Below are 23,399 nucleotides of genomic sequence, written 5' to 3'. Positions count from 1 at the left end.
TAAAACAAACTAAAACACGATTAAATAACATTATGAATCAAGAATTATGCATATAAAAAACATTATTCATTATTTCTTTTTTCAATAAAACTTGGGGGATCCAGTGCCTGTGGGTCGGAGATTAAGTTATGAACTTGTAAAATGGTCACACCAATCAAATCACGGACGTGTTGAATTAGGGAATATACATATACATGTATATATTGGCAAGAAATTATCACCGTAAAAAAAAAATTAAAGGGATATCGAGGAGGGGTATATGGTATCCATACTTCAAGTGCTTGTAAAAAAAAAATAGCCAACTGATTACTCTCTGGAATTTAAAAAAAAAAGGAATAAAGCTATTTGCGCGGTCCAAGTTCGGGTTAAAATTAGTTGTATGTGACTTTAATAGTGAACAGCAAAAAAAACGAAGCAACAATGAACATGTTTGCTGATGCATACATTATATCAAAACACTGAAATACAACGCCTAATTATTTTGAGTAATAATAATCTCATAGATTTGAATGAACAAAATTGGTCTGTAATTAAATCAAGAAGCACGTATATAAAAACAGTATTGCGCTACTAGTATACATGTTGTACTGGCACGTAAGATTGCATATAACTTTACAGTAAACATTTGACAAAGCTGTGTTAAATGATTGCGGGTGTCATGTCACATGTTTCAGCATAGTTCAGTCTGACTTAGGCAAATGAGAAAATAATTTTCTCTCATGTTTTTTTTTTTTATTTTAATTTTCCTTCACACAACTTCCCGTTTAAAGCCTATAGCACCATCTACATGAATATGAAATCCGGTGTAATAATATATCCAGTGTAATAACATATCCAGAGTAATAATATATCCAATGTAATAACATATCCAGTGTAATAATATATCTAGTGCAATATTATATCCAGTGTAAAAATTCGGACTATTGTAGCGTGGTTGAAGAAACTGCAGGAAATAGCGTGGCGAATGATCTTTTAATGGAACCCAGTGCTTTGTAGGGTTTACAAAACTGTGGCTCTCCCTAGAGAAACAAAAAAAAATCAAAATCGATCGACATATTTAAAACTATTACAGCTGTTTGCATGCAAAAAAAAACTCCAAGGAATTTACACGTGATAATTGACACTTTGTGTATTGTGATTCATTTTACATTGTTTCAATCTTCACGCATGCCAAAATTGCGTATTCCTTCCTTCTGGGTATTCTAAGGAATTGTTATTTGGTTGCACTTAAAAATGCATCACTTTCAGAGAGCGAGAGAGAGAGAGAGAGAGAGAGAGAGAGAGAGAGAGAGAGAGATGTTAGTCCATTTTTAACATTTTACAAAAAAGTTTGCCAAAATGGAGAGAGGAACGCATTTTGTTGTCTGTTAATGTCTGTCAATGGTTGAGCATGCATCCTCGTGTGTCTCTGGAGCTCGGGGGAAAGTCACCGTATAGGCAATGAAGTATTTACAAACAAACCTTTGGTAGGTCGTCATCCTCGGGCGGTTCCACCTCATAAGTATGGTTGTATTCCCGGAAGTTGTCATACTGATGCTCGCTGACGTGTAATTTTGGCACGTACTCCCGAATTTCGATCTCTTTAAGTTTTGGTTTATATTCGCGGAGTTTGGGTGAATAGGGCGATCTTGGTCTGTATTCTTTCGCCTTGTACATCCCCGTTTTGGAGTCCAAATAATCCTTTTGTTTGGCATCTTCTAATGTTTCTGTATATCATATATTGAACTTCGTTGCAATGTTATACGTTAAAATATGGTAATTTATAAACTTTTGTAATGAAATACTAGTAAAACGTCTATGCTATATATCAAGAGTAATGACCATTAACTTCATAGCCCAATGAACCATAAAAAGCATAGCTCCATAAAAAAGGAATTGGCTCGTTCTTCACGTCAGACTTGCAAAACGTTGTAGAACCATTTTAGCAAGAGCTTTGACTTTGGGTAGTTGAGTCAAACGGCAATGTGACGTAGGCCTGTCTATTTCATTGTAGGCCACTCATCCATGGCTCTTTGAAATCAACAGGATATGCATGGCTTCTGAGCAAAGACTACGCAGTCGGTGTATATTTTGCTTGTTTTGACGCAAGAAATAGATCGTTACATCCTACTGAAAGTCCAAGGTCTTGTTAAAATGGTTCTAATACACGATACTAATCCTATCCTACAACTCTCTCCAAGTCTGGCGTCAGTCCGTGCAGTCTGGTGCTCTATAGTTTTGATCGATCACAATAAAAACCCATGCAGGGTCAACTTCTTAAGCATATAAAAAAATACAAATCATTACTCATTATAGGTATCTAAAATAATATTAATGTTCTCACTGAATGTACTTGTCATCGTCATACTATAATTCTTTGAGTATTATGAGGTGATAATTTTGGTCGGGGTGTGATCAAATCCAATAAAGTCCGAAGGGCTTTATAATAGATTTAATCACGCCCCGACCGAAATAATCACCTCATTATATTCAAAGAATGATTCCTTATTTTTTATATTTATATGTATACGATTTTCAGCAACTGTACGATTAGAATGTTAATTATGCAAACCCCGCTTGCGCCTCAACAATACGTCATTTGAATTTATTCGAATGTACATTACACAAAATCGATTCGTAGTGTTCTCACAGACAAAGACACTAGACATGTAAATAGTTTGGTATATTTACATTTTCTAGTGTCTGTGCCTGGATAACACTACGTATCGATTTTGTACTAGATAACTCATAATACAAATGACAACAAATTAAGGCGCCAGCGGGGTTTGCTTATTTATATTTAAAAATATTTAATCGTACGATGGCTTAAAATTACATAAATATGAGTAATAAGGAATCATTCTTTGAATATTATGAAATATTAATTTCGGTCGGGGCGTGATCAAATCTATCATAAAGCCCCTCGGGCGTTATTGGATTTGATCACGCCCCGACCAAAATTATCACCTCATGATACTCAAAGAATGATTCCTTATTCCTTAACAGTTTATTTAGCGTATAAAGTTTAAGTAACGAGCACATTTATACGCATGGAAATTGTTTTATAATGATTATATCTTGAATGCATAGTGTTAGTAGCTGTATGAACACATTCGTATTTTCTTTATGAATGTGTTAAAAAAAAATACTCCGTTAAATTACAGTAACTGTAAATATATCGAGAAGTTAATTTGTTGTGCAAAAATTCTACTTACTTCGCGCTAATCCCAGGTATATTTGTCTAGGCGGGTCCGCCATCCTCTACAGTCTACATTTCCAAGTGAACTGGTCTTTAACAGCAGGTTTTTTTTAAATTTGGTCTTCATACCAATAGATGCACAGGGTGGCATTATCAACTCCACTGCTGACGATGGCTGGTTTCATTGTGACATGGTTTAAACCCCGTGATTAAATCAAAAACACAAAGAACTTGTCTGCCATTGTTTTATTGCTAAATTGTATATATTGTTTCAAAAACATGACGGTGTTCTTTATTATGCAATGTATAAAGAATGTCAAACTTTAATCGTGACTTTGAGATGAAAACAAGACGAACGCGTGACCTTCCTGCACTGAAATTGCAATTTACTAATAAACCACTTTTTTATATCTAAATCATTCAGGATACGAATTACATACTTATTCCTATATATTTAAAACTTTAAAATGATGACAAAAATTTCCAAATAACTACAAAAAGTTAATTAAATATAGGTGACCTTTCTGAACTCTAGAAATGTAGGTTTTCTAGATACACCAAGCAATAAAATCATGGAAATACTCTACTGATTTTACTGTAAATACGACATTTTTTTTAAAAATATCTTTTACAAAGTATGCAGAAAATAAAATTTAGAACACATTGGTCAATGATGTAAATTTCTAGTTAAGCCATATAACAACTTAATTTTAGCCTTTTAAACTCACAAAAGTTGTGAAGATCTGCATTTTATAGATAAATGAAATCACAATCTACAAAATAGCTGGACATCAGCCTGCTCTAAAAACTAAGAATCCAAACTTATGCCAGGGTACATTAATTTATTGAAATAAGTATAATGATTATTGACTAGCTTTTGAAAGCATCCGCCAAATAACTACTTATTTATATTTCTTATTTATGAAATTTATCCAAGCTTATTATTCGATCGAATATTATAGTTTATATGGCATTGTAGAATCCAATTATATATTTAAAATTAATAAAGTTTATACAATGCAAATATTTTAGACTAGGGGTCAATACACACACACATATCTGCTCAAAAGCAGAGCAATACAGTTTTTAAAGAATTATTGATGTAAGTCTATGAAATAGAATACGAGTTGGCTATTTTCAAAACGCAATCACAAAATTGTACATATTTTTAAAAACTGGATTGACCTTCATAAAGTAAAGGCATGAAGTTTGTTGGGATGACTGTGCTTCCTCATGTTATGCACGCTTGCAACACTTTGAAGTGGACACGTGACATCACACTCACTCTGACGCCATTTTGTTAGGAATGATCGTCATCATTGTTCAGCTGAAGACGGAGTAGCTCTGTTCCGGTGTTGCTGAGCGGACTTTTTCTGTCAGTAGGAGAGACCTTTTGACGGTTCCCACCGCGCTGTATGGAAGGGAGGGCGTCACTGGCCGAGCCTTAAAATACATAATAAATTAATAAATATATAAATATGTGACGTTTTAAAGTTTCTTTGACAGATATCAGTAAAATAAAATTAGAATAAAATGATAAGTTTTTTACAAAAGGCCATTGAGCTCATTTTCGTAGGTAAAAAAAAAATTCGCGAATAAACGCGAAACTTTCGCGTATAAACGCGTTAGTTTCGCGAATAAACGCGAAAGTTTCGTGAATAAACGCGTAACTATCGCGATATAACGCGTTTCTTTTGCGAATGAACCCGAAACTTTCGCGATAAAACGCGTTATTTTCGCGAATAAACGCGAAACTTAAATATAAATATTGTTATTTCAAGAACCCCTATGAAGAATAATTACTGAAAACAAATATATCAATTGAAATAAAACAAAACAATTTTATATAAAGGTGTAAATGAATTAGATTTAACCTTTTACAAATCATTTAAATTCAAACGTAGGAAATCTTAAAAATAATAGTACTGATTTTCAAAGGACATAATGCATCGCGCTTCTCACATTCTAATGGGCGCTGTATTATTGAAAATTAGGCAGCAACATATTTTAATTATAACAATTTTAATTCGAATTAAACGTTTTATAAAATATCATTTTAGAATTTAAGGATATCATTGTTAAAAACGTTATAATACATGTTATATCGTCGCGACATATCATTTTAGAATTTAAGGATATCATTGTTAAAAACGTTATAATACATGTTACATCGTTGCGACATAAATTAATCTAGTTTAATATCAGAAAGATAAGTCAAGCTGTGAATTGAAATTTTTAAGCTATTGTTCAAATCTAGATGACGTAAATTCCTCCTCCAAATTTATCACATATGTCATTTGAAAATTAATACTAAGATTTTAAAGATTTCCGACGGTTGAACTTACATCAAGTCTATGAGAAAAAGATAATCAATGAATGCCTGTTCGAACACTGGGTCGGCGAACAAATGAAAATCGTAATATGATATAAAAATGTTATATAGTTTTATCAGATTTATTAATATCTATATGTAAAAAAGATAATTTTGTCTTCATAAATCAACGTAACACGGATATTATAATCAAAATGAATAATAAGTATTTTATGATATGAAACTAAAAATGATTCGCGAAAGTTACGCGTTTATACGCGAAACTAACGCGTTATATCGCGAAAGTTACGCGTTTATTCGCGAAAGTTTCGCATTTAGTCGCGAAAGTTTCGCGTTAATTCGCGAAACCAACGCGTTATATCGTGAAAGTTTTGCGTTTTTTTTCGCGAAAAATAATTTTGTTTTACCTACGAAAATTAGCTTAATGGGCTTTCATAGTTTTTATTGTATTTCAAAAAAAAACCAAAACAGACCAGGCCAAACTTTGGGTGAAACCAATTTTTTTGCCCAAGAAAAAACAAGACCATGCAAAATGGGTGCACACAATGTTTTAGAGTATGCCAATAATATTCCGATTATAGAGTAACTCAACCGAATGTGATAAAAAAATGCGAAGGCGAAAGTGCGAATTTGCGAAGGCAAAGGAGAGATGGTAGTATCGCTCCTTCGCCTTAGCACTTTCGCAACTTTGCGCCTCATCGTCGCATCTACGCACTTTTGCCAGGGCTTCGCCTTCGCACCTTTGCAACTTCGCTCTCTCGCGTCTTTGGCATAAAGGCGAAAAAGCTAAGGTCGGAACACCATATTTACGGAATTTGAACCTAATCAGAAAGATATTCGGGGTCAATATTTACTGTAACTGCGTAACCACTCGGCTAATCTAGACATGATTCAAGTTTAGAGGAAATTGAATACTTTAAAAAATGCCTCTTTAAAACAAAAATCGCAGTGTTCAAGAAGTTTTCTGACGCTTGGTGTTAACATCAAATTGGTTTTGTTTCAAGACAGTTTTTTACAACAATAGGGATTCCCCTTTTAAAAGGCATAAAATTTGTCTCGTTTGTCTCTATAACCATTTTAATATTTATTTCATGGAGTCTTATAAGATTTGGTACAAACTTCTCAGATGAAATTCTACAATGCTTCATGTACAGGTTGCATGTTAAAAAGATAGACTTCTGTAACTTTACTTCATCTGCAACACCTTTAAGGAAAATAGCATAGGAACTGCAACACCTTCTTTATCTGCATCATTTATTTATCATATCGTCAAAGAGGTAGAATTTTTTTTTTTAAATCTGATCAGCCAAAACATTTATCAATAGGCTGATCAACCTTATTTTTCGAGAAAACAAGTTTTATAGCAAATATGCCAGCCTCAACATCGGGACGAATCTTTATATTTGTTTTTCTCTGTAGTATTACACAAAACCCAAATAAAGTTAAAATACCAAAAACACCAGAAAGCCAAAGGTTTCTTGCATCAAAATGTGATGTAAGAGCCCTACGGAATGGATATTTACCGACGGTTCGGGGGTTTTGGTTTTCTTTGGTTCCTCCGGTGGTTTCTGCTCCTTCTCCTGTTTGGGTTTGTCATGATGTAATTTGCTCATGACGTAGACCCGGTCGTACGTGCGTGGTTCATACTCCTTGTACTGGCGGTTGTGGATGATGGTGTGCTTGTATGTATGGCCTTTGTAAGGTTTGGGTGTGGAGCATTTCTTCGCTTTGTAAGGAGCGTTCTTATTGGTCGGTTCGTAATTATTTACCTTATACAATCCGTTTTCATTTCGAAGAGCTTTCCCGAATTCATCTGGAACACCTGTTAGAAATATTCATACACTGTATTAAAGAATTTAGTATCGTTTACCATAATCGTTTCATGCCACGGCCTGGAGTCCACATAACTTTTTCCCACCCACAGCCAGATGTGAGAGGGTCGTACATATTGGTCGTGTTTTGAGACGATAATGTACCATATATATACAATAGTATTATAGTATATCAGTATATCAAACATTATTGACTATGATGTAAAAGGAAATGTTTCTGTGTTTTTGAGGAAAAGTGAATTTTTGGACAAATGAAATTGTTGGCAGTTAAATTTTCTCATTTTGATACCGATGAATATATGATTTCTTGGATGGACCCAACAACGAAATCTGTAAAAATCGGTAATCGACGAATTGACTACTTTTTAAAGAAGTGTGACATTAAATTACAATGGAATTAATAAGTATGTGTTCCTGATAATTAGGTAGCAGTGGTTTTTGTTGTTGTTGTTGTTGTTGTTTGTTTGTTTTGGGGTTTTTTTTTGAGTGTTCGAATGCGGGGAAAAGTTCTACTTTAAAAATGTTTGGTTAAAAAGTAGAGATACTGTTAATTTGGCTCGATCAATGAACAATCAATCAAAATATACAACTAGTACTCTAGATCAATCAGTAATCTCAAGTTTTGAATTACTTTGTGGATGAAAATGTTTCCTTCAATTAACATGTTAAACACACCAACCAAACCTGTTACATCTTAATACAGCTAAAAGACAATTCGTTATAATACAAAACTTGTTCTCTTTTATCATTGTACATCATGTAGCCCCCGGTCCCCTTATTCAACGTGTCAATTTTATGTGTGGTTACAATTTCCTCTTGTATATGAATAAATAATGGGAGGGGGGGGTCGTTGGCATTTTACAGAGAAAAAATATACTTTATATTTCCTGTCTTTGACTTGTTTGAATAATAAAATGATTCGTATATTTAACTCTAAACAGTACTTGACACGAATATTGTCTTCAAACTTACTAACAACATTTTGTTATGGATCAGTTTTAGATATGAATCATAAATCAATATTTTGTAGTAAAAATATGAAGTAATCAATACTTATGGGTTGTTAGTTTTGCAATGATACAAATGACAAACGAAAGTTTATTGTTTTGAACTCTAAAATGTACTATAGTTTGTTTGAAAGCGTATATAACAAAAGTTGAGTCCATTTTAAAATAAAGCTATCCCATTAATTAAGTCATAATCAGATAGAATTCTAATAAAAGTTTACCTGTAGTTAACAGTATTTCCTCACTCCCCATATCTGGGACTGTCTCTTTCACATACCGTCAATATTGCGCGTCGCTACGTAATGAATCCACATTTTTTCAAGTGCAAGACATGATTTTAAACTCTGTTTGAAGGTATCAAGTTTCTCGACGGGTTTTCTATAGATGTTTCAGATATATTGGTTGAATAATTAAGTAATTAAACAGGCTCTAGAGTTTTAAGAGACATAGTTGGTGCCTGTTGTGACATTTAAATTTGATTTAAATTTTAACCAAACAATAAATTGTGTTGGAAATTTTGAAAGAAAAAAAGTAACAAGGAGTTGACATTGATTGAGCACATTCAAATTTCACTGTTTATTTTACATGTGGAGCAATAGTTGAAGCCACTTTAGACCCACATTTATTTGGTATCTCGATTAACCAAGGGTTGAGTTACCTATACAAATAAACTCTGATAATTTCATAGATTTGCTTGATAGCATAGTAGAAGAGGAAACACATAATTTCCCTTCTCGGATTTTTTTAAAGATGAAGACAATTTACTAACGTTATATAGTATACAATTTACTTTTGCATCAGTTGTCTCTAACCATTTCACCTTGATTAATTTATTATCCAATGTGGGGAGAAAACCAAAAATCAAAACTAATTTAAATTTTGAACAATAATGCATTAAATAAAATCCATTCCATCATTTACTAGTAAGTGTGAATTTAATCATTTTGCTTTATATAACAATGTCAACTGCTGTAATGCGACACCGTGAACTGCCAAGAGTTATGTCCCTGTATTAATTGTGACTCATACCGGTAGATGTCGTTTATCACAGGTGCGATTCGAAAACATGGCGTAAGGTGTAACATCTTTGGAATGCAAACAAAAACAACGTGAAAATGGAGCAATAGAGTGAATTTATAAAACCAGGATTTGTTAAGATAACTACGTAGTTAATTTTATATTTAATATAGTAGTTCCAAAACAGCAGCCATTGAAGGTAAAGGTAGACCCCGTAACTTCCCAAGTACGGAAGTTGTACGGACACCAAAAATGACGGACCCCATTTCGAACTTTATAAAGAGCAAGATCCTAGGACTTGCATCGTTACTCTTGCTGATCGCTTCCATGGCTACGATTACAGCCGTTTTTCTCCCATTTTGGTTCAGTCTTCATATGCATCTGCAGTTCGTAGAAGATGAAAAGCCACAGCAGACTTCCATAGACAGGAGCATCAACTGTGGACTGTTCTTCTTGGATGAGAACAGATTCGTCAACACAATTATGCTGGACAAAGCGGACAACACGCATTTCATGCCAGGTAGTAATAAAAACTTACAGATTATACAGACGGTGTGTTATATATACCATGGGTGGTCCAAATTCAGGAGTTATAATTTTGTCTTGCATAACCTGATAACCTACAATATGAAAATGTTATGATATTTGTTAATGTAAAAATGAATATTGATCATATATGTCATACTGAAATGTTTTATAATGCCTCCTTATTTTTTTTTAGCTCTGCTGAGAGTTGCCCAGTTACTGTACCTGCTGGGAAGCATTGGTATCGTCCTTTGCTGTGGGTCCGCATTCATCCTGGCATTCAGGCAGTATGCAACTCCTTCTGGGGAAATGTTCTTGGCAGCTGGAGCAACTGGATTTTGTGAGTGATTGGAATACTACTTATTTTCAATTATAAGGTCTCTTTGAATGCTTATTTAAACTTGATGTGGGAGCATATTGGGAGACCAATTGTTCCTAAAATTTTAAGGCAAAATGTTCAGTGTAAATGTGCATGGATTGAAAAATAAACATTGCAGAGATTAAGGCATCATAGAAACTGCTTTTCATCAAAGTAACAGAAAAATCTGTTAGGTTCTTACCATGAGAGCAGGGAATTATACATTTAATATACAAACCTTGGCTTTTACACATTTCATCTCCATTTATGTGTAGTTATTTAATCAGTACCATTATCCATCCTCATGTTCTCTCCTTGACATACTGCTGTGTGTCTGAATTGAATTGATTTCATTGTTATTGTATAAATGTTACACCATTTCTTCTTTCCAGCTTTGAGCCAGGTAATAAGCTGCATCCTGATCCTCCTTCATATGGCCTTCTTCAGCTACCAGCCCTGGCAGAACTTCCCCGTGGCCGACTACATTCCTCTCCGCTTCACCTACTACACCATCCTCGAAGCTCACCCAGACATGAGTCTTAACTTCGGCTTCTTCATCGGGGCAGGGGCGGCTCTCTTCAGTCTTGTTGCAGCTGTAATGCTGTGGATACAAGCCTGTTGCACATACTGCCATCTCCGGAACGTCAGGTACAACATGCTGAGGGAGAAACCAGATTTGGGATCTAGCCCACTTCCGACCAAAGGCTCCTACTTTAATCCGGCGTTTGTTCGTACGTCGCCGCAGGAGTATCCCGCTGTGGTTCAGGCGGCTCCAACACCACAGTTTGCACCGTATGCACCTCCCACGCAATATACGGCCGGCATGGAGCTGGATTTGTGAAGCTTTGTATCTTCTACTGTTAAGTACCTGGGAACAATAGTGTCATTCTATTCATGACTTGTAATGTTATAAAATCAAGAATTTGTATTCTTGACAATTTATTTTTTTCAATTTTGAACAATGAATTATATCTAAACATAATTGGTTATTTTTTTTTTATTGGAAATACAATGTAGAAAATATGATTAATCAAATTATTTGTGTATATTCTGATAATGGAAAAAAATTAATATTAAAGTGCTAGTCAAGGAAAATCATATTAAACACATATGTAAATTGTTCATTATCTTTGTACAGCTTTTCTCCTACGTTGAGATTGGTTGAAAAAGGGAAAAAAATGCTAGACAATGTTTGTTTGTGCCATACTTCAACACTTCTGTACATACATACCATTGAATATCTCTACAATTTAAAAGAATTTGTGTTGAATTTTAATTTTTTTTCCTCTTTGGGCAATCCTGTTTAGCAACAAAATGGAAGGAAAAGATGGTAAACTTGATATAAATATTGACACTGTTTGAAATTTTTTGACCAGACTCATTTGAATTTTTTTTTCGGAAGCATTTTGCTTATTTACACTCAGTCATTAATTTGTTCTTCATTATTTCATTTTCTGTCCAAGTCATTGTCTGGGTCATGTTAGTTTTTTTTAACATATCACTATTTGTATTCTTATAATCTGTATTATCTTGTGTATTGACTTGTATTTTATTACAACATTTTTAAATAAACTAGTTTATATACAAAATATTTAGCAATTTTTAATTAAATTCAAGAATCCTTGATGCCAAAAATACAGACCTTGGTCTGGTGAGGATAAAGTTGTATCCAAATATTTTTAGCAAAACTTTCAACAACTTTAGATGAATGTATTGTTTTGGGTAAATAAGATTATCAAAAAAAAAAAAGAGAGAATAAAAAATAATGCGATAAATATATTCTATGGCAAGTTTGAAGATGTACCAGGTACTTCAGATTGTATGGGCATTTAGAAAATAGGATCTCTATGGATTTTTTTTACTGCAATGTGCCCAACATAAGTAAAATAATATGAAGGGATTACTGTTTTGTACGCAGTCCACCTTTTTCCTAAACAGAACACGTTGAAACTAAACAGAAAAGTTCATATCCCAGAGTTTTATGCTTATGTCAGTTGCATTCATTCAGTTGTTGTGGAAATGAATGATAAGACACCAGTGAAAATAGAACCATTTTAACAAGAGCTTGGATTTTGGGTAGCTGTGTCAAACAGCACTGTGACGTAGGCCTGTCTATTTCATTTCTGGCCACTCAGCCATGGCTCATTGAAATCAACAAGATTTGTCTGGCTTTTGAGCTATAAGACTACGCAATCAGTGCTTATTTCGCTTGAAACCGCAACATTTTTGACTTGTTTTGACGCAAGAATAAATAGCTGCGCCCTACTGAAAGTCCAAGGTCTTGTTAAATGGTTCTAATAAAATGGTTATGTGTGTTTCTTGCAATGTAAACAACCACCATACCAAAATGAATTTTATTAGACAAAAATCCAAGACCTGTACTGTATTGTTCACAAGCTATTTTTGTTTAGAAGATTTCTAGAAGAAATGTAATATACCCTCTTGGAGGGGTGACAATAAATCAAGGAAAAAAACTACCAGGGTATGAAGATCAAAACAAAAAACTAGCAATTGAACTCTAAAAATGTTGTACTCATTCAAATCTTGAGTGTAAAAGAGGACAAGAATAGTTGTACCAATAACTCCAGGTCTTATTACATGAAGCTATCGATAAATAAGAGAAAGGAGAACCAGATCTTATGAGAGTTGCCTCCCATTATCAGGTACTACTACGTGCGACGCATAGTGCAGTAAAGTTAACTGTTTCAATATGCTATTTAAGCAACAGAGTTTTTTTTAGTAAACTACCTAAATCAAAATTTTGTTATGCTTTGTAAACAGTGAAATGATAGTTATATATCCACTACTCTTTTAAAATTTTGGTTGTATATGTTTCTTTTGATAAACGTATTTCTTTGTATGAATCATTTTACATGTGTATTGTTGTAAAAGCTTGTAACGTGTGAATATGGACAATTTTTCACTTAATGCATCCATCATTTGTTACAATCACGATGATATTGTTTTTAGCGTATATAACCCCCCCCCCCCCCCCCCCCCGATGGTCTTTGATCAGTTGAAGAATAAACATTATTATTCATGTATGGTTTAGAAACACCCCTCGAAACTTCAGGGGTAGTTTATTGAGTTTTGAACAGGATGCAAAGAATTACCACTTAATGAAGATTATCATGAATACTGAGGTGGGTTGGTATACATAAGTAGCCTGACTTCCGATTATACAAACATCTGTGTCCACGCGTACAGTATATATGTAGTACACGCATGGATATTCGCAAGTATCTGTAAGTAAAAACATCTTATCTCTAGTTATTGTACTTTTTTTTGAGGGGGGCATAATTCAAATTATACTGCTAGTGCTATATTAGCAGAGAGAGAGAGAGAGAGAGAGAGAGAGAGAGAGAGAGAGAGAGAGAGAGATTAACAAGAGATACTATACTTGTTCTGCTGGTAATCTCATACTCCGATCATCGGCTTATGTTGCTTCTAAGTATCTAGATCCACACCAGTGCGTTAGATCGAGCACAGACAGACAGACACTGTTCTTCCATAAACAGTGTGATTTCAGTGTAAGATTGAAAAAAATATATATGATTTAAAAACCGTAAGAAATTTGCAAATTATAATATTATGTATTGGATAAAGAACATGTAAGAACGGACTCTTTACGTCAAGATTTATGTTTCAAACCAGTAATTGGTGAGATTGTGGGAAAACTTTAAAAATATTTTGGCTTAAATTATCATCTTAATAATTATTATCTTTTCAAGACAAATTATAACCTAAAAAATAAAATGAGGAAAACACAATCTCGAGGCTCCTATTACGATTGCAACTGATAGTGCCGCACGCTGTATCTAAAAATACAATATTTAGATATATCTTTTTGTATCCGTGGAATATCATTTAATCCCGGGGGATAGAATCAATATGATAGAAAAAAAAATGATATATCATGCATACACATCTGTTCAGCAAGTGTCCTCTCGCAGCATTACGCAACAAGTCTGCGATTGTCTAATCAATACGCACGACGGACGGTGAAGTTTATGTATGCTCTGTGGTTTCGAATAAAAAGGAAAAGTAATTCAAAACCCTTTTAAAAAATTGGTCGATATTTTATATATATATGGTTGTAATGTTGATACTTTCTTTTCTTCATTTCATTATTTGAAAAGCCACTTTGTTACATAATTGTACCTACACAACCCTGAAAACCCTTCACGCATGAATTATATATATATATATTGTTCCAAGAGGAATCGGCGCGTCTTCTAACTGCATTCTTTTAATGCCAGGCTTGCTATAGATTTCATTAAATGTCAAGACTTACACGAATCCAAGGCTAACTAAGGTAAATATAATACACGCCATGTTTTTGCTACCCATAGGCATGTTTCAACAAGGACTTTCACGGAAGTACGGTGTGTAGTTGGCCATGGAGCTTGGGCCGATCTTGGGTTATCATGCGGTATTGTTTATAGCCCATGCAGCGGCTTATATCTATGATTGCAAGTACATCGTCACCAATGAAACAGAGACAGTGTTTACCTATAGGGGATACGGAGGGAAATTCAAATACCTGACCAACTGGAACTTTGTAAGTCCAAATATATACCTATAGTTGCGTAGTATTATGTATACAGCCATGGTTATAATAGTTGTGTATTCGGCCACTTGCAAATCGTACGTGCTTACCCAAGCGAAACATGCCATGGTCTTACATGGTCGAGTGAATTTAGGTTTCAACGGTGTACGTTGTACAGAAAAAAAAAGATCAATACTGCTATGCATTTTGTGAAGGAATCACTGCATAGTTTGTTTTCATGTTTCCATGGTTATATTATTTACGGTTCTACATTGGTGTGTAATGCTTTGGTTTTAAACGTACATCTTGAACATATTACACAGTCAGTGTGTATCTCAATTAGAAATATGATTAATTATTGAAATGGATCAATACCCATGTCAAATGACTGATTGACCTTCAGACACCGACCTTGACCTCAATCACTTTCAGAGCAATAGAAAAAAAGCTAAATAATTTCGATTTTCATTGAGTTTGACCGTGATTAGAAGTATAAGTATCAATTGGCAAGTGTATATATTTAATAGACGACTGGTGTATGAATAACCAAGATCGAATCACGATCAAATCAATTGTTATATTTCAAACAGGGAAAAGCCACTGAGTATTAATTTTGATTTTATTTCAGTTTTATTGAGTTTGATCGTGATTCAGTCGTAATTATTCATAATTATATAAGTCCTCTATTTGTGACAATATATACACTTGTCAATTGATACTTATGCTTAGACACAAAAAAGGAATGTAATCAATATAAACAACGGAAATATGCTCGTTATCTTCGAATCCTGAATCAATTATAAAGTCACTATATATCCCATCCAATTAAGATCGATATAATCGACTTCGAGCAAAGGTTGAGAAGACTATATAGCTGTGAAGTTGAGAGATCTGACTAAGAGCTTTGACTTACGATATGTGCTGTCTCTCTTATCATTTAATACTTTGATATTTAGTATAAAAAAGAATATTATCGCATTCGCTGGGAACAAAAGATAAGGAAGTGACTATGTGTCATTTCACTATAGTAAAATTATAAAAACTTAATTAACATTAAATTGAAACAAAGCCCGATTCTCAAAAAGATTTTTAATGATATCGATTGTTTAAAGTTTTCCAATCATTATAATTTATTCCTACTCATAAATATTCATGACCTAGTCGACCTGGTAGCGTTTTTCTTTATTTCGGGTGTTTAGTGCCTTCATCTGCTGAAGATGGTCTCGAAATCGCTGGTGTTTTTCTTACCTGTGTATGCCACTCAAGTTTATGGGTTAACCTGGGATATTTTTCTCCTACCTATGGGATGGGAAACTTACGGTGGAAAATTCAAATACCTTACTTTTATTAACATGGTAGGTCATTATGACTTTCTTAGCCAAATTTATTTGTGCACTGCAGTTGCATTTATGCATATCATATGCTATTTACGCTTGATAATTGATCAGAAATTTTATGGAAAGTAAAGTATCGCATGCAAGAGGCTTTTGCTAACCTTAGACAACTTTAATCAACGTTAAGGCTGCAAATATTGATCTTTTGATGATAAAAATAGATAGAAAAGTACAAAGTCTAACGTAAAAAGGGAAGACAACTTACACCGGGCACCTGTTTTCTACCGCTACTTTTACTTTCACTTTTACCAAGCGCATCGACAAAACACAGTTTACAAAAATGTCGGGAGCAGTGGTTAAATTGTATCATTCTACCGTTTTCCTTGTGATTTTCTCGTCGTTTGTGTACAACCATCTGTATGTTAAAATACGACCAGACGACACTTTGATGACATACAAAGGATACGGGGGGAAATTTAAATACTTGACCTTTTGGTATTTCGTAAGTAAACTTGTGCCTTGCGGATTATCTTTAATATGTTGGACAAATGAAGAAATATGATTTGAGAATTTCCAGAGAGCGGATTATCTTAGTAGCATGGTGCTTTTAAATAAATAAATGCTTAGTTTTTACTAATTTAATTAATCTTGGTTTAACAAAGAGTATGAAATAATAGAAAAGCTTTTGACAAATAGTATAACCTATAAATTGAATAAAAAGAGATTTTAAAATTTTTCTTAAACTTAAAAAACACAATATGTAGAAGATTTTATGAAATCTATGCTAACCTTTGTTGTTTAAAGATAAATTAAGGTAATTAAAACATATATTAGTACATACTACATAACTGGAGTTAATACATCTACCTAAAATTTATATGCTATAGTGAAGCAGCTGAATTAGATATTACATCTGATCAAGGTAAATCAAATATCAGGAAAATCATTGCAAAATATATAAATGTTGATCCACATCCTTAAGATAGGCAAGTTTTTGTGAGGGTTTTAGGAAGGATGTAAAAATTTGTATACAGAAATAACATCTGACCTCAATATTCAATTCATGAATTTCACTTGCTTATATTATACCCTAACAAAGTCAAGTTTGTAAATGTCATGCTTGCTATCACTAAACAATGAATGCCCTCAGAGAAAGTTGGAACAAAAATGATTCAAACAACATTCAAGCAAGCAATTTTATCAATGCTAAAGGTCTTTCAAAGATCAGTTACATGTAATTAAATTCTCAATATAAGGGGCAAGGTGAACTTCACATCCTTACAAAGATAATAGTGTATGAACCATATCAGCAACCTTTGGGACCATAATTCAGACCTCAAGCATGTGAGCCCTTAATATTACAGTTTATCTAAGTGTAGAGAACTGCTGAATCTATTGAATCAACGTGTCAAGTACACTAATTTAAATGATCACTTGAGAATGGGATTTGCGGTGAACATGGGAACAATGGCTGTTGTGAAACTGGTGTTCCACTTGTCCGTGTGGATTCTTCTGTCATATTCTCTGTATGTTAATGTAACGGAGATTAGGGCAGAGGATGCACCGGATGTTTTAACATCCATCTTAACAATTGATGGTTTTGGAGGAAAGTTTAAATATCTTACTTTCTGGTACTTTGTAAGTTCAGTGTTTGATGATATACAGTTGAACTTCGATATCTCCAGCACTGATATCTCAAATACAATGGATATGTTGAAGTGATTTGTAAGTCCAAACCACTTATTTTTTCAGTATTTTATCCTCAGTATCTTAAATACTTGGATATCTTGAAGTTTTTAAACAGTCCCATCTAGTTTGAGATAACGAAGTTTGACTGTAAATAGTTTGTCCCAGTGTCCTTGGTCCAAGCAACTTTTAAGAAATATACGTTAACTCAAAACTGCACTTTACCTTGAAAGCTATCTCTGCTAAAATTGATATCTAGATTTTTCCCCTTTTACCCCTAAATAAAAAGAGCTCTGCTTTGAGTATTGACATCTTTACATGTTATCTTAAAGCAAACTTCAGTGATGGTATGGGATGATCAGAATACATGTAATGTGGAATTGATTGAAAACATTTAACTGTAAAGTTATGGTCATTTATGATAGGATTTTTCTGTAAGCATAGTTTGTCTCAGTAAGCAAAATGACAGCGTTAAGTAAGATTATCAGAGAAATATTTGAAATCTTTCTTGGGATCTTTTTTAACTCATCCATTGTCAGAGGAAAAGATATATACCAATAATATGAAAATACTACATAGTATCTGAACCCCCCCCCCCCAAAAAAAAACCAAACCAAAAAACCAAGATCAATGGAAACTGACTGTAACTAGTCTTTATATCCATTCAGTCAAATGATCATTATCTCCTTGATTAGTAAATCACAATGTACATATAGACAATATTGATACTGTGGCCTGTAATCTATGCATAATCTTTGATATGTTTGATATGAAATATTCAAATAGTGTTTTAAGGTCATCAATGAAAGCGTGATTTTTTGAAGCATTTTTAAGTGATCTACTGAATACACTGTATTCAATACAGTATTTAAAAAAAAATTGTATAAGAATCAAGAAAATTGTTTATTTTTTCTCAGATAATCCAGACAGTGTATTTTGGGTTGTGTGTGGCGAATGATCTCTGTGGATCTAATGTTCGACCATCAGGAAGAGGAGAGAGATGTCAACTACAGAGATGGCGCGACAACTTCCTAGCAACCGTTGTGTTTCCACTAGGAATGGTAGGAAAAATTTTTTGTACATCTCTATTTTGCATTTTCTAAATTATGGTTGTATTCAAACCTTCAAACTATAGTACTACATGTAGTAATTGATAATGAATGAATTTCAAATTTGGAATTTTTAGTAAATATTGATGAAGTGTGTTGTTTTTTTCAGTTTGTTGTACTGACTTTCTGGGGTATCTATGCTATAGACAGAGAACTAGTTTATCCCAAAGCACTAGATAAAGTCATTCCATCATGGCTAAATCACGTTATGGTAATTTGTAAATATATTCTTGCAATTCATGTTCAAATTGATGAAACAATTTCCTTGTAAATATTGTAGAATTTGCTGGACTTTATTCAGTAAACTATATTGTAGATATCGTATATTTGACATGTGACCTTAGTAAATGACCTTGACCCCAGTCAAAAACCTGAATTCAATCTTTTGACATCTGTGAATTCCATGACCTAGATTAAAAGAGAGATTACCACAAAGATATCAATGGGGTTCAAAATTAAGAAACTTGATGTATTTGATTTTTCAGCACACCACCATTTTACCTTTCCTGTTGGTAGACAAGTTCCTAGTGTACCACCAGTATCCCAGTCGGAAGGCTGGTTTTGTTACAATTATGTCTCTAGCATTGCTTTATCTGACTTGGTAAGTCTACAATAAGTCATAAAATATATACAATGGAATATATAAAGTTTGTTGCATCTAAAGATTGGATTAGTAACCATCACATACACATGTGAAAAAAAAGGACAAAAAAAAACTGGTAACTGAATATTTATGTACGAAGGTTGTTCGCAAATTATTGAGACATTTAATCTAACTTCCTTGTGTAAAAAGATAAATCATTGAAATTTCACCAGGATATAAACCAGGATGTCTTTTATTATCGTAAACATGTTGAAGCTGATGACATTATTTGTTCATTCCTGGTACGCTAACAAACTTGCCTACATCCAATGACCTGGCCCAACCACAAAATCATGGCAATGTTACTTTAATGTTTTTCCTTGGCCCTATTTTATAAACACCTTACAAACGAAAGGGAAACATAAACTATTCTTCATTTTTCTTCTTTTCTTTTTATTTCAAAATTGCAACAGTTGAATATATTTTCCATTTTTTAATTTTTGTGAAAAAATCAAGTTATTTCTTCCCAAAAGTAAACTTACTGTGAAATTGCCCTTACAATCATTCTGTATATCTTAGAACTGTTAAAATCAGTTTGTGTGAAAGTACTTGATACAGGTATTTAGTCCCTTTGTTTTAAGTCTAGTTTAACAATCAGTTGAAAAAAACCCGATTTACTGAAGCTTTTGACCCTTTTTCATCGTAGAGTTTTTATTCAGGCAATTTATTGGCCAAAAATGTCTTTTTCCGAGGTTCACACCAATTTTATGTGTATTCGCTGCGCCGCCTTGACGTAATAATTCAATGAACCGTCTCAGTCAGATTTCAATTGCTTGGTAAATATATAAGTAATTTCCTTGTATTTCAACTCATACACCAGTAAAACTTACACAAAAGTTAGTCACAATAAAGAGAAAAATAAACATACATAATTTGATTTCTTTTATCAAGAATGGTAAGTCTAACAACATTAAAATAAAGATGTTTAACTTTTTTAAACTCCAAGTGTGTGCCTGCGCCGGGTACCCCGACCACAGACTTGTTTATGTATTGTCATAAACAAACTATTAATTATTTTGTAGTATTACTTAGCTCATTTATTCGGTTATGTTTCTTCAATGTTCATACAAACTTTCATTAAAATCGGCCGCTTAGAAAGAGAGATATTTGTGTTGTCTCAATAATTTCCGAACAACCCTCGTAGCAAGTTTACAGAAAATTTTCCAATTCTGGGTAATAGAAAATATACATGCACAACTATTTTGATGTTCTAATGGCTGTTGAATGTAAAAACCAGTATGATTACATTGAGTTACTTGGTGACTATGTCATGTTGCTATTGTCTACAGGATCCTGTGGGTGGCGTACTATGCCAACATATGGGTGTACCCAATCCTTAAAGTCCTACAGCCACATCAGAAAGTGGTATTTATCTTGGCCATGTTAGTTTTATTCGTATTTCTCTATCTTCTGGGAGAGTTTATCAACAAAACAATCTGGGGTAAGTTGAGAGAGAGAGAGAGAGAGAGAGAGAGAGAGAGAGAATGTTTCCCGACATCAAATCTAGACTTATTTTTTGTAAACGTGTTATTCAATCAATGTCATCCTGTCCAGTAATTTTCTGTTTACCGGTATATTACTTGTATCCCATTATCCATCTGGCACCTGTATATTGATCTGCACACTTTAATTTCCCTCATATTGACAAATATACACCTGTTTCTGCAATCACTAAGATATCACTGCATCTGTTGGGGCACAATAGCTAGGTCCTCTCACTCACTTACAATGACGTGATAATTGATTGTAGTTTACTCCATAAATAACAATGTACAACCATATTGGTCCTTGAATTATATTGGCTGTATAATAAAAGAGGTTTATTAGGTATCTATTTTAACAACAATAACACTATTGATATATTTAATCTCTGACAAATAAACAATTATTTTGCAGGTGAAGAGAGAAGTCATGCACAGAAAAAGAAGAAGAAATCCAGTTGATGAGAGAATATCATAGTTGCCTTTTTTAGAGAAAACCATATGATCTGACTCAGATTTTCCACATTTCGTGTTGTAAGGGGACAAAAATAATATTTTCTTTCCAAAGTTATTAACTTTCTACTCAGAACCTTTGTAAACATTTTGTTTTCTTTCTTTTGTTTTAGTTGAAAAAGAAATTGTACATAAACTTAATGAGCAAATATTTACCAAGTAGCATATCAATTTGTTTCGTCTGTTTAATCCAGTTATATGACAATCAAGGAATTTTTGTCACTTGAGTTTCACAGGTCATTAATTATTTTTTCCTCATTATTATGAGATTTGATATACAGGCTACATTCATGTACTTACTAATTTTTCAGTAAGATAAAATTTTTATTGAATGAGAAAAAGAACCTTAAACTCAGATGGAAGCTTTTTATCAGAAGAGAAATGTTGTACTACGGAATTAGCTCCCCTGGACAGACCTCACTGTACAATGTTTAGGTAGCAGTGATTTTAATGATATTTTTATAAACCTTGATTTATATCAACCAAAGTGGGGTCCCCCCCCCCCAATCCATTTACTGTAAACAGAATAATTATTTATACAAATTAAAATTTCTTTTTTTTCCCTTTCATTTTCTGTTCTTACTTAAAACGATGATAAATAAACACTAGAGAGTAGAAAAAGTTGTGCATTTTAACATTTAAAACTGTTTAAATACCCTTGCTAGAATTTGTATTTCTCTTCAAATACTATACCACAAAAAGCCCTGTCCAAAGTGAACAATCTATTTTTGTAGATCATGGATTCCACAACTTGTTGATTGAGTGTTAGTTTTGTTTGATTGTATGATTGTGTAGATTAATTGGGTATTTTTTAGTTTGCAATAAATTATCACAATATATGCTGTCTTTTATCTTCATTTTTAATTTACTAAAACATTAAATCATATTAAACGTTTTCTTCATATTAAGATTTCCTTCGACTACATGTCATTCAAGATAGTTCCAAAAGAAATGCTAGAGATTGTTGTATTGAAAATTTTATAAAATGCTTCATGTAGACATAAAACCTGAAACAAGTTTGGCAAAATCTTGAAATTAAACAGGTTAATGTACGGTACATGCAGTGCTCTAGCTGTTACTGCTTCAGCAGTAAACATGTTTTATATAAACTGCCATTGGATGATAAAAGGTCACAGACCTTTTAACAGTTGAAAGTATTTACAGACAACTGTACAGATCTTACACATTTGGGTGTACATCTAACATCACAGTGTAACTGAGTCATGATGAAATAAACAAATTTTATGCATTATTCCAAGCTAGCAGAAAAGTAACCTCAAATATGCAAGTCAATGCATTGTATACAAACAGAAAATGCATATAATCATGAATAAAGGCGAAAATCTAAGACAATGTAAGGAATACTACATGTTGGCAATGAGTCATTTTTAGCTGTAAAACAAAGAAAAAAAATAATTAAAGTAAGATTTGTTTGTTCCAAAGGAAACTATGCAATTGAGTAACATTGAGCATAGAATGTAATCAGTGGCACCTGACGTTATATATTTTTCTCATAATAAAAATATATACCCTTTATTTAAGAAAACACAAGGTACATTTCACCACCATCTTGGATTTATTTAAAACTGTCACATTGGCTGGAATTTTTGCAATCCACTCCATCTTGTAATTGGTCCTTCAACATGTAAACTTACAAATGATTTAACCAAAACAGTGCATCACACCTGACTGTAATTTGTACAGCCTAATATAAGAGTTGAGAAATCAAACTTCTAAACTGCCTGTACAGAATGTACAATAAAAATAGACACATTTTTATATAAAGTATTTATTATGGCTAAACATAGGTGACATAGAATTTCAAAAACACAAGA

General features: G+C 33.3%; 4 protein-coding genes across 8 annotated transcripts; 2 read left to right on the top strand and 2 right to left on the bottom strand.

The window, feature by feature from the left end:
* Positions 1-425: 425 nt before the first annotated feature.
* LOC128190345 (uncharacterized) lies at positions 426-3,369 on the bottom strand. The gene is made up of 3 exons (XM_052862370.1): positions 3,195-3,369; positions 1,462-1,706; positions 426-1,019 (listed from the first exon to the last, which is right to left on the bottom strand). Exons 1-3 carry the CDS (start codon positions 3,235-3,237, stop codon positions 921-923), a joined length of 387 nt encoding a protein of 128 aa, XP_052718330.1. The 5' UTR covers positions 3,238-3,369; the 3' UTR covers positions 426-920.
* Positions 3,370-3,414: 45 nt separating this feature from the next.
* On the bottom strand, positions 3,415-8,727 carry LOC128190334 (uncharacterized). The gene is made up of 3 exons (XM_052862358.1): positions 8,571-8,727; positions 7,034-7,332; positions 3,415-4,621 (listed from the first exon to the last, which is right to left on the bottom strand). The coding sequence occupies exons 1-3, from the start codon at positions 8,599-8,601 to the stop codon at positions 4,502-4,504; spliced, it is 450 nt and encodes a 149-aa protein (XP_052718318.1). The 5' UTR covers positions 8,602-8,727; the 3' UTR covers positions 3,415-4,501.
* A 655-nt stretch (positions 8,728-9,382) lies between these two features.
* On the top strand, positions 9,383-11,636 carry LOC128163524 (uncharacterized). The gene is made up of 3 exons (XM_052827147.1): positions 9,383-9,886; positions 10,088-10,231; positions 10,642-11,636. Exons 1-3 carry the CDS (start codon positions 9,619-9,621, stop codon positions 11,088-11,090), a joined length of 861 nt encoding a protein of 286 aa, XP_052683107.1. The 5' UTR covers positions 9,383-9,618; the 3' UTR covers positions 11,091-11,636.
* A 1,763-nt stretch (positions 11,637-13,399) lies between these two features.
* On the top strand, positions 13,400-22,063 carry LOC128175727 (androgen-induced gene 1 protein-like). Of its 5 annotated transcripts, XM_052841581.1 has the most exons (7): positions 13,400-13,494; positions 14,602-14,810; positions 18,736-18,879; positions 19,037-19,138; positions 19,413-19,528; positions 20,860-21,011; positions 21,467-22,063. In XM_052841581.1, exons 2-7 carry the CDS (start codon positions 14,649-14,651, stop codon positions 21,511-21,513), a joined length of 723 nt encoding a protein of 240 aa, XP_052697541.1. In that variant the 5' UTR covers positions 13,400-13,494; positions 14,602-14,648; the 3' UTR covers positions 21,514-22,063. The 5 variants fall into 5 exon arrangements, with proteins under 5 accessions (XP_052697541.1, XP_052697532.1, XP_052697547.1 ...); XM_052841572.1 differs by lacking the exon at positions 13,400-13,494 and having other exon boundaries at positions 14,571-14,810; XM_052841587.1 differs by lacking the exons at positions 13,400-13,494; positions 14,602-14,810 and adding an exon at positions 15,966-16,153.
* The last annotated feature ends 1,336 nt before the right edge of the window (positions 22,064-23,399 follow it).

Source organism: Crassostrea angulata, chromosome 1 (genome assembly GCF_025612915.1).
Source record: "Crassostrea angulata isolate pt1a10 chromosome 1, ASM2561291v2, whole genome shotgun sequence".
In the NCBI taxonomy this organism is placed as follows: domain Eukaryota; kingdom Metazoa; phylum Mollusca; class Bivalvia; order Ostreida; family Ostreidae; genus Magallana; species Magallana angulata.
Note: the sequence above shows the minus strand (reverse complement) of the source record. Positions and strands in the feature narration are given on the sequence as shown.

What these genes read in the sequence shown, in the direction of transcription:
- LOC128163524 (XM_052827147.1), top strand. Translation starts at nt 9,619, where the DNA reads ATGACGGACCCCATTTCGAACTTTATAAAGAGCAAGATCCTAGGACTT. An exon ending in CAACACGCATTTCATGCCAG is followed by an intron (nt 9,887 to 10,087) that starts GTAGTAATAAAA and finishes ATTTTTTTTTAG; the next exon opens with CTCTGCTGAGAGTTGCCCAG. An exon ending in AGCTGGAGCAACTGGATTTT is followed by an intron (nt 10,232 to 10,641) that starts GTGAGTGATTGG and finishes TCTTCTTTCCAG; the next exon opens with CTTTGAGCCAGGTAATAAGC.
- LOC128175727 (XM_052841556.1), top strand. Translation starts at nt 16,473, where the DNA reads ATGTCGGGAGCAGTGGTTAAATTGTATCATTCTACCGTTTTCCTTGTG. An exon ending in TTGTGTTTCCACTAGGAATG is followed by an intron (nt 18,880 to 19,036) that starts GTAGGAAAAATT and finishes TGTTTTTTTCAG; the next exon opens with TTTGTTGTACTGACTTTCTG. An exon ending in GCATTGCTTTATCTGACTTG is followed by an intron (nt 19,529 to 20,859) that starts GTAAGTCTACAA and finishes TATTGTCTACAG; the next exon opens with GATCCTGTGGGTGGCGTACT.
- LOC128190345 (XM_052862370.1), bottom strand. Translation starts at nt 3,237, where the DNA reads ATGGCGGACCCGCCTAGACAAATATACCTGGGATTAGCGCGAA. An exon ending in ATACCTGGGATTAGCGCGAA is followed by an intron (nt 1,707 to 3,194) that starts GTAAGTAGAATT and finishes TATGATATACAG; the next exon opens with AAACATTAGAAGATGCCAAA. An exon ending in AGGATGACGACCTACCAAAG is followed by an intron (nt 1,020 to 1,461) that starts GTTTGTTTGTAA and finishes TTGTTTCTCTAG; the next exon opens with GGAGAGCCACAGTTTTGTAA.
- LOC128190334 (XM_052862358.1), bottom strand. Translation starts at nt 8,601, where the DNA reads ATGGGGAGTGAGGAAATACTGTTAACTACAG. An exon ending in GGAAATACTGTTAACTACAG is followed by an intron (nt 7,333 to 8,570) that starts GTAAACTTTTAT and finishes TATTTCTAACAG; the next exon opens with GTGTTCCAGATGAATTCGGG. An exon ending in CCAAAACCCCCGAACCGTCG is followed by an intron (nt 4,622 to 7,033) that starts GTAAATATCCAT and finishes ATGTATTTTAAG; the next exon opens with GCTCGGCCAGTGACGCCCTC.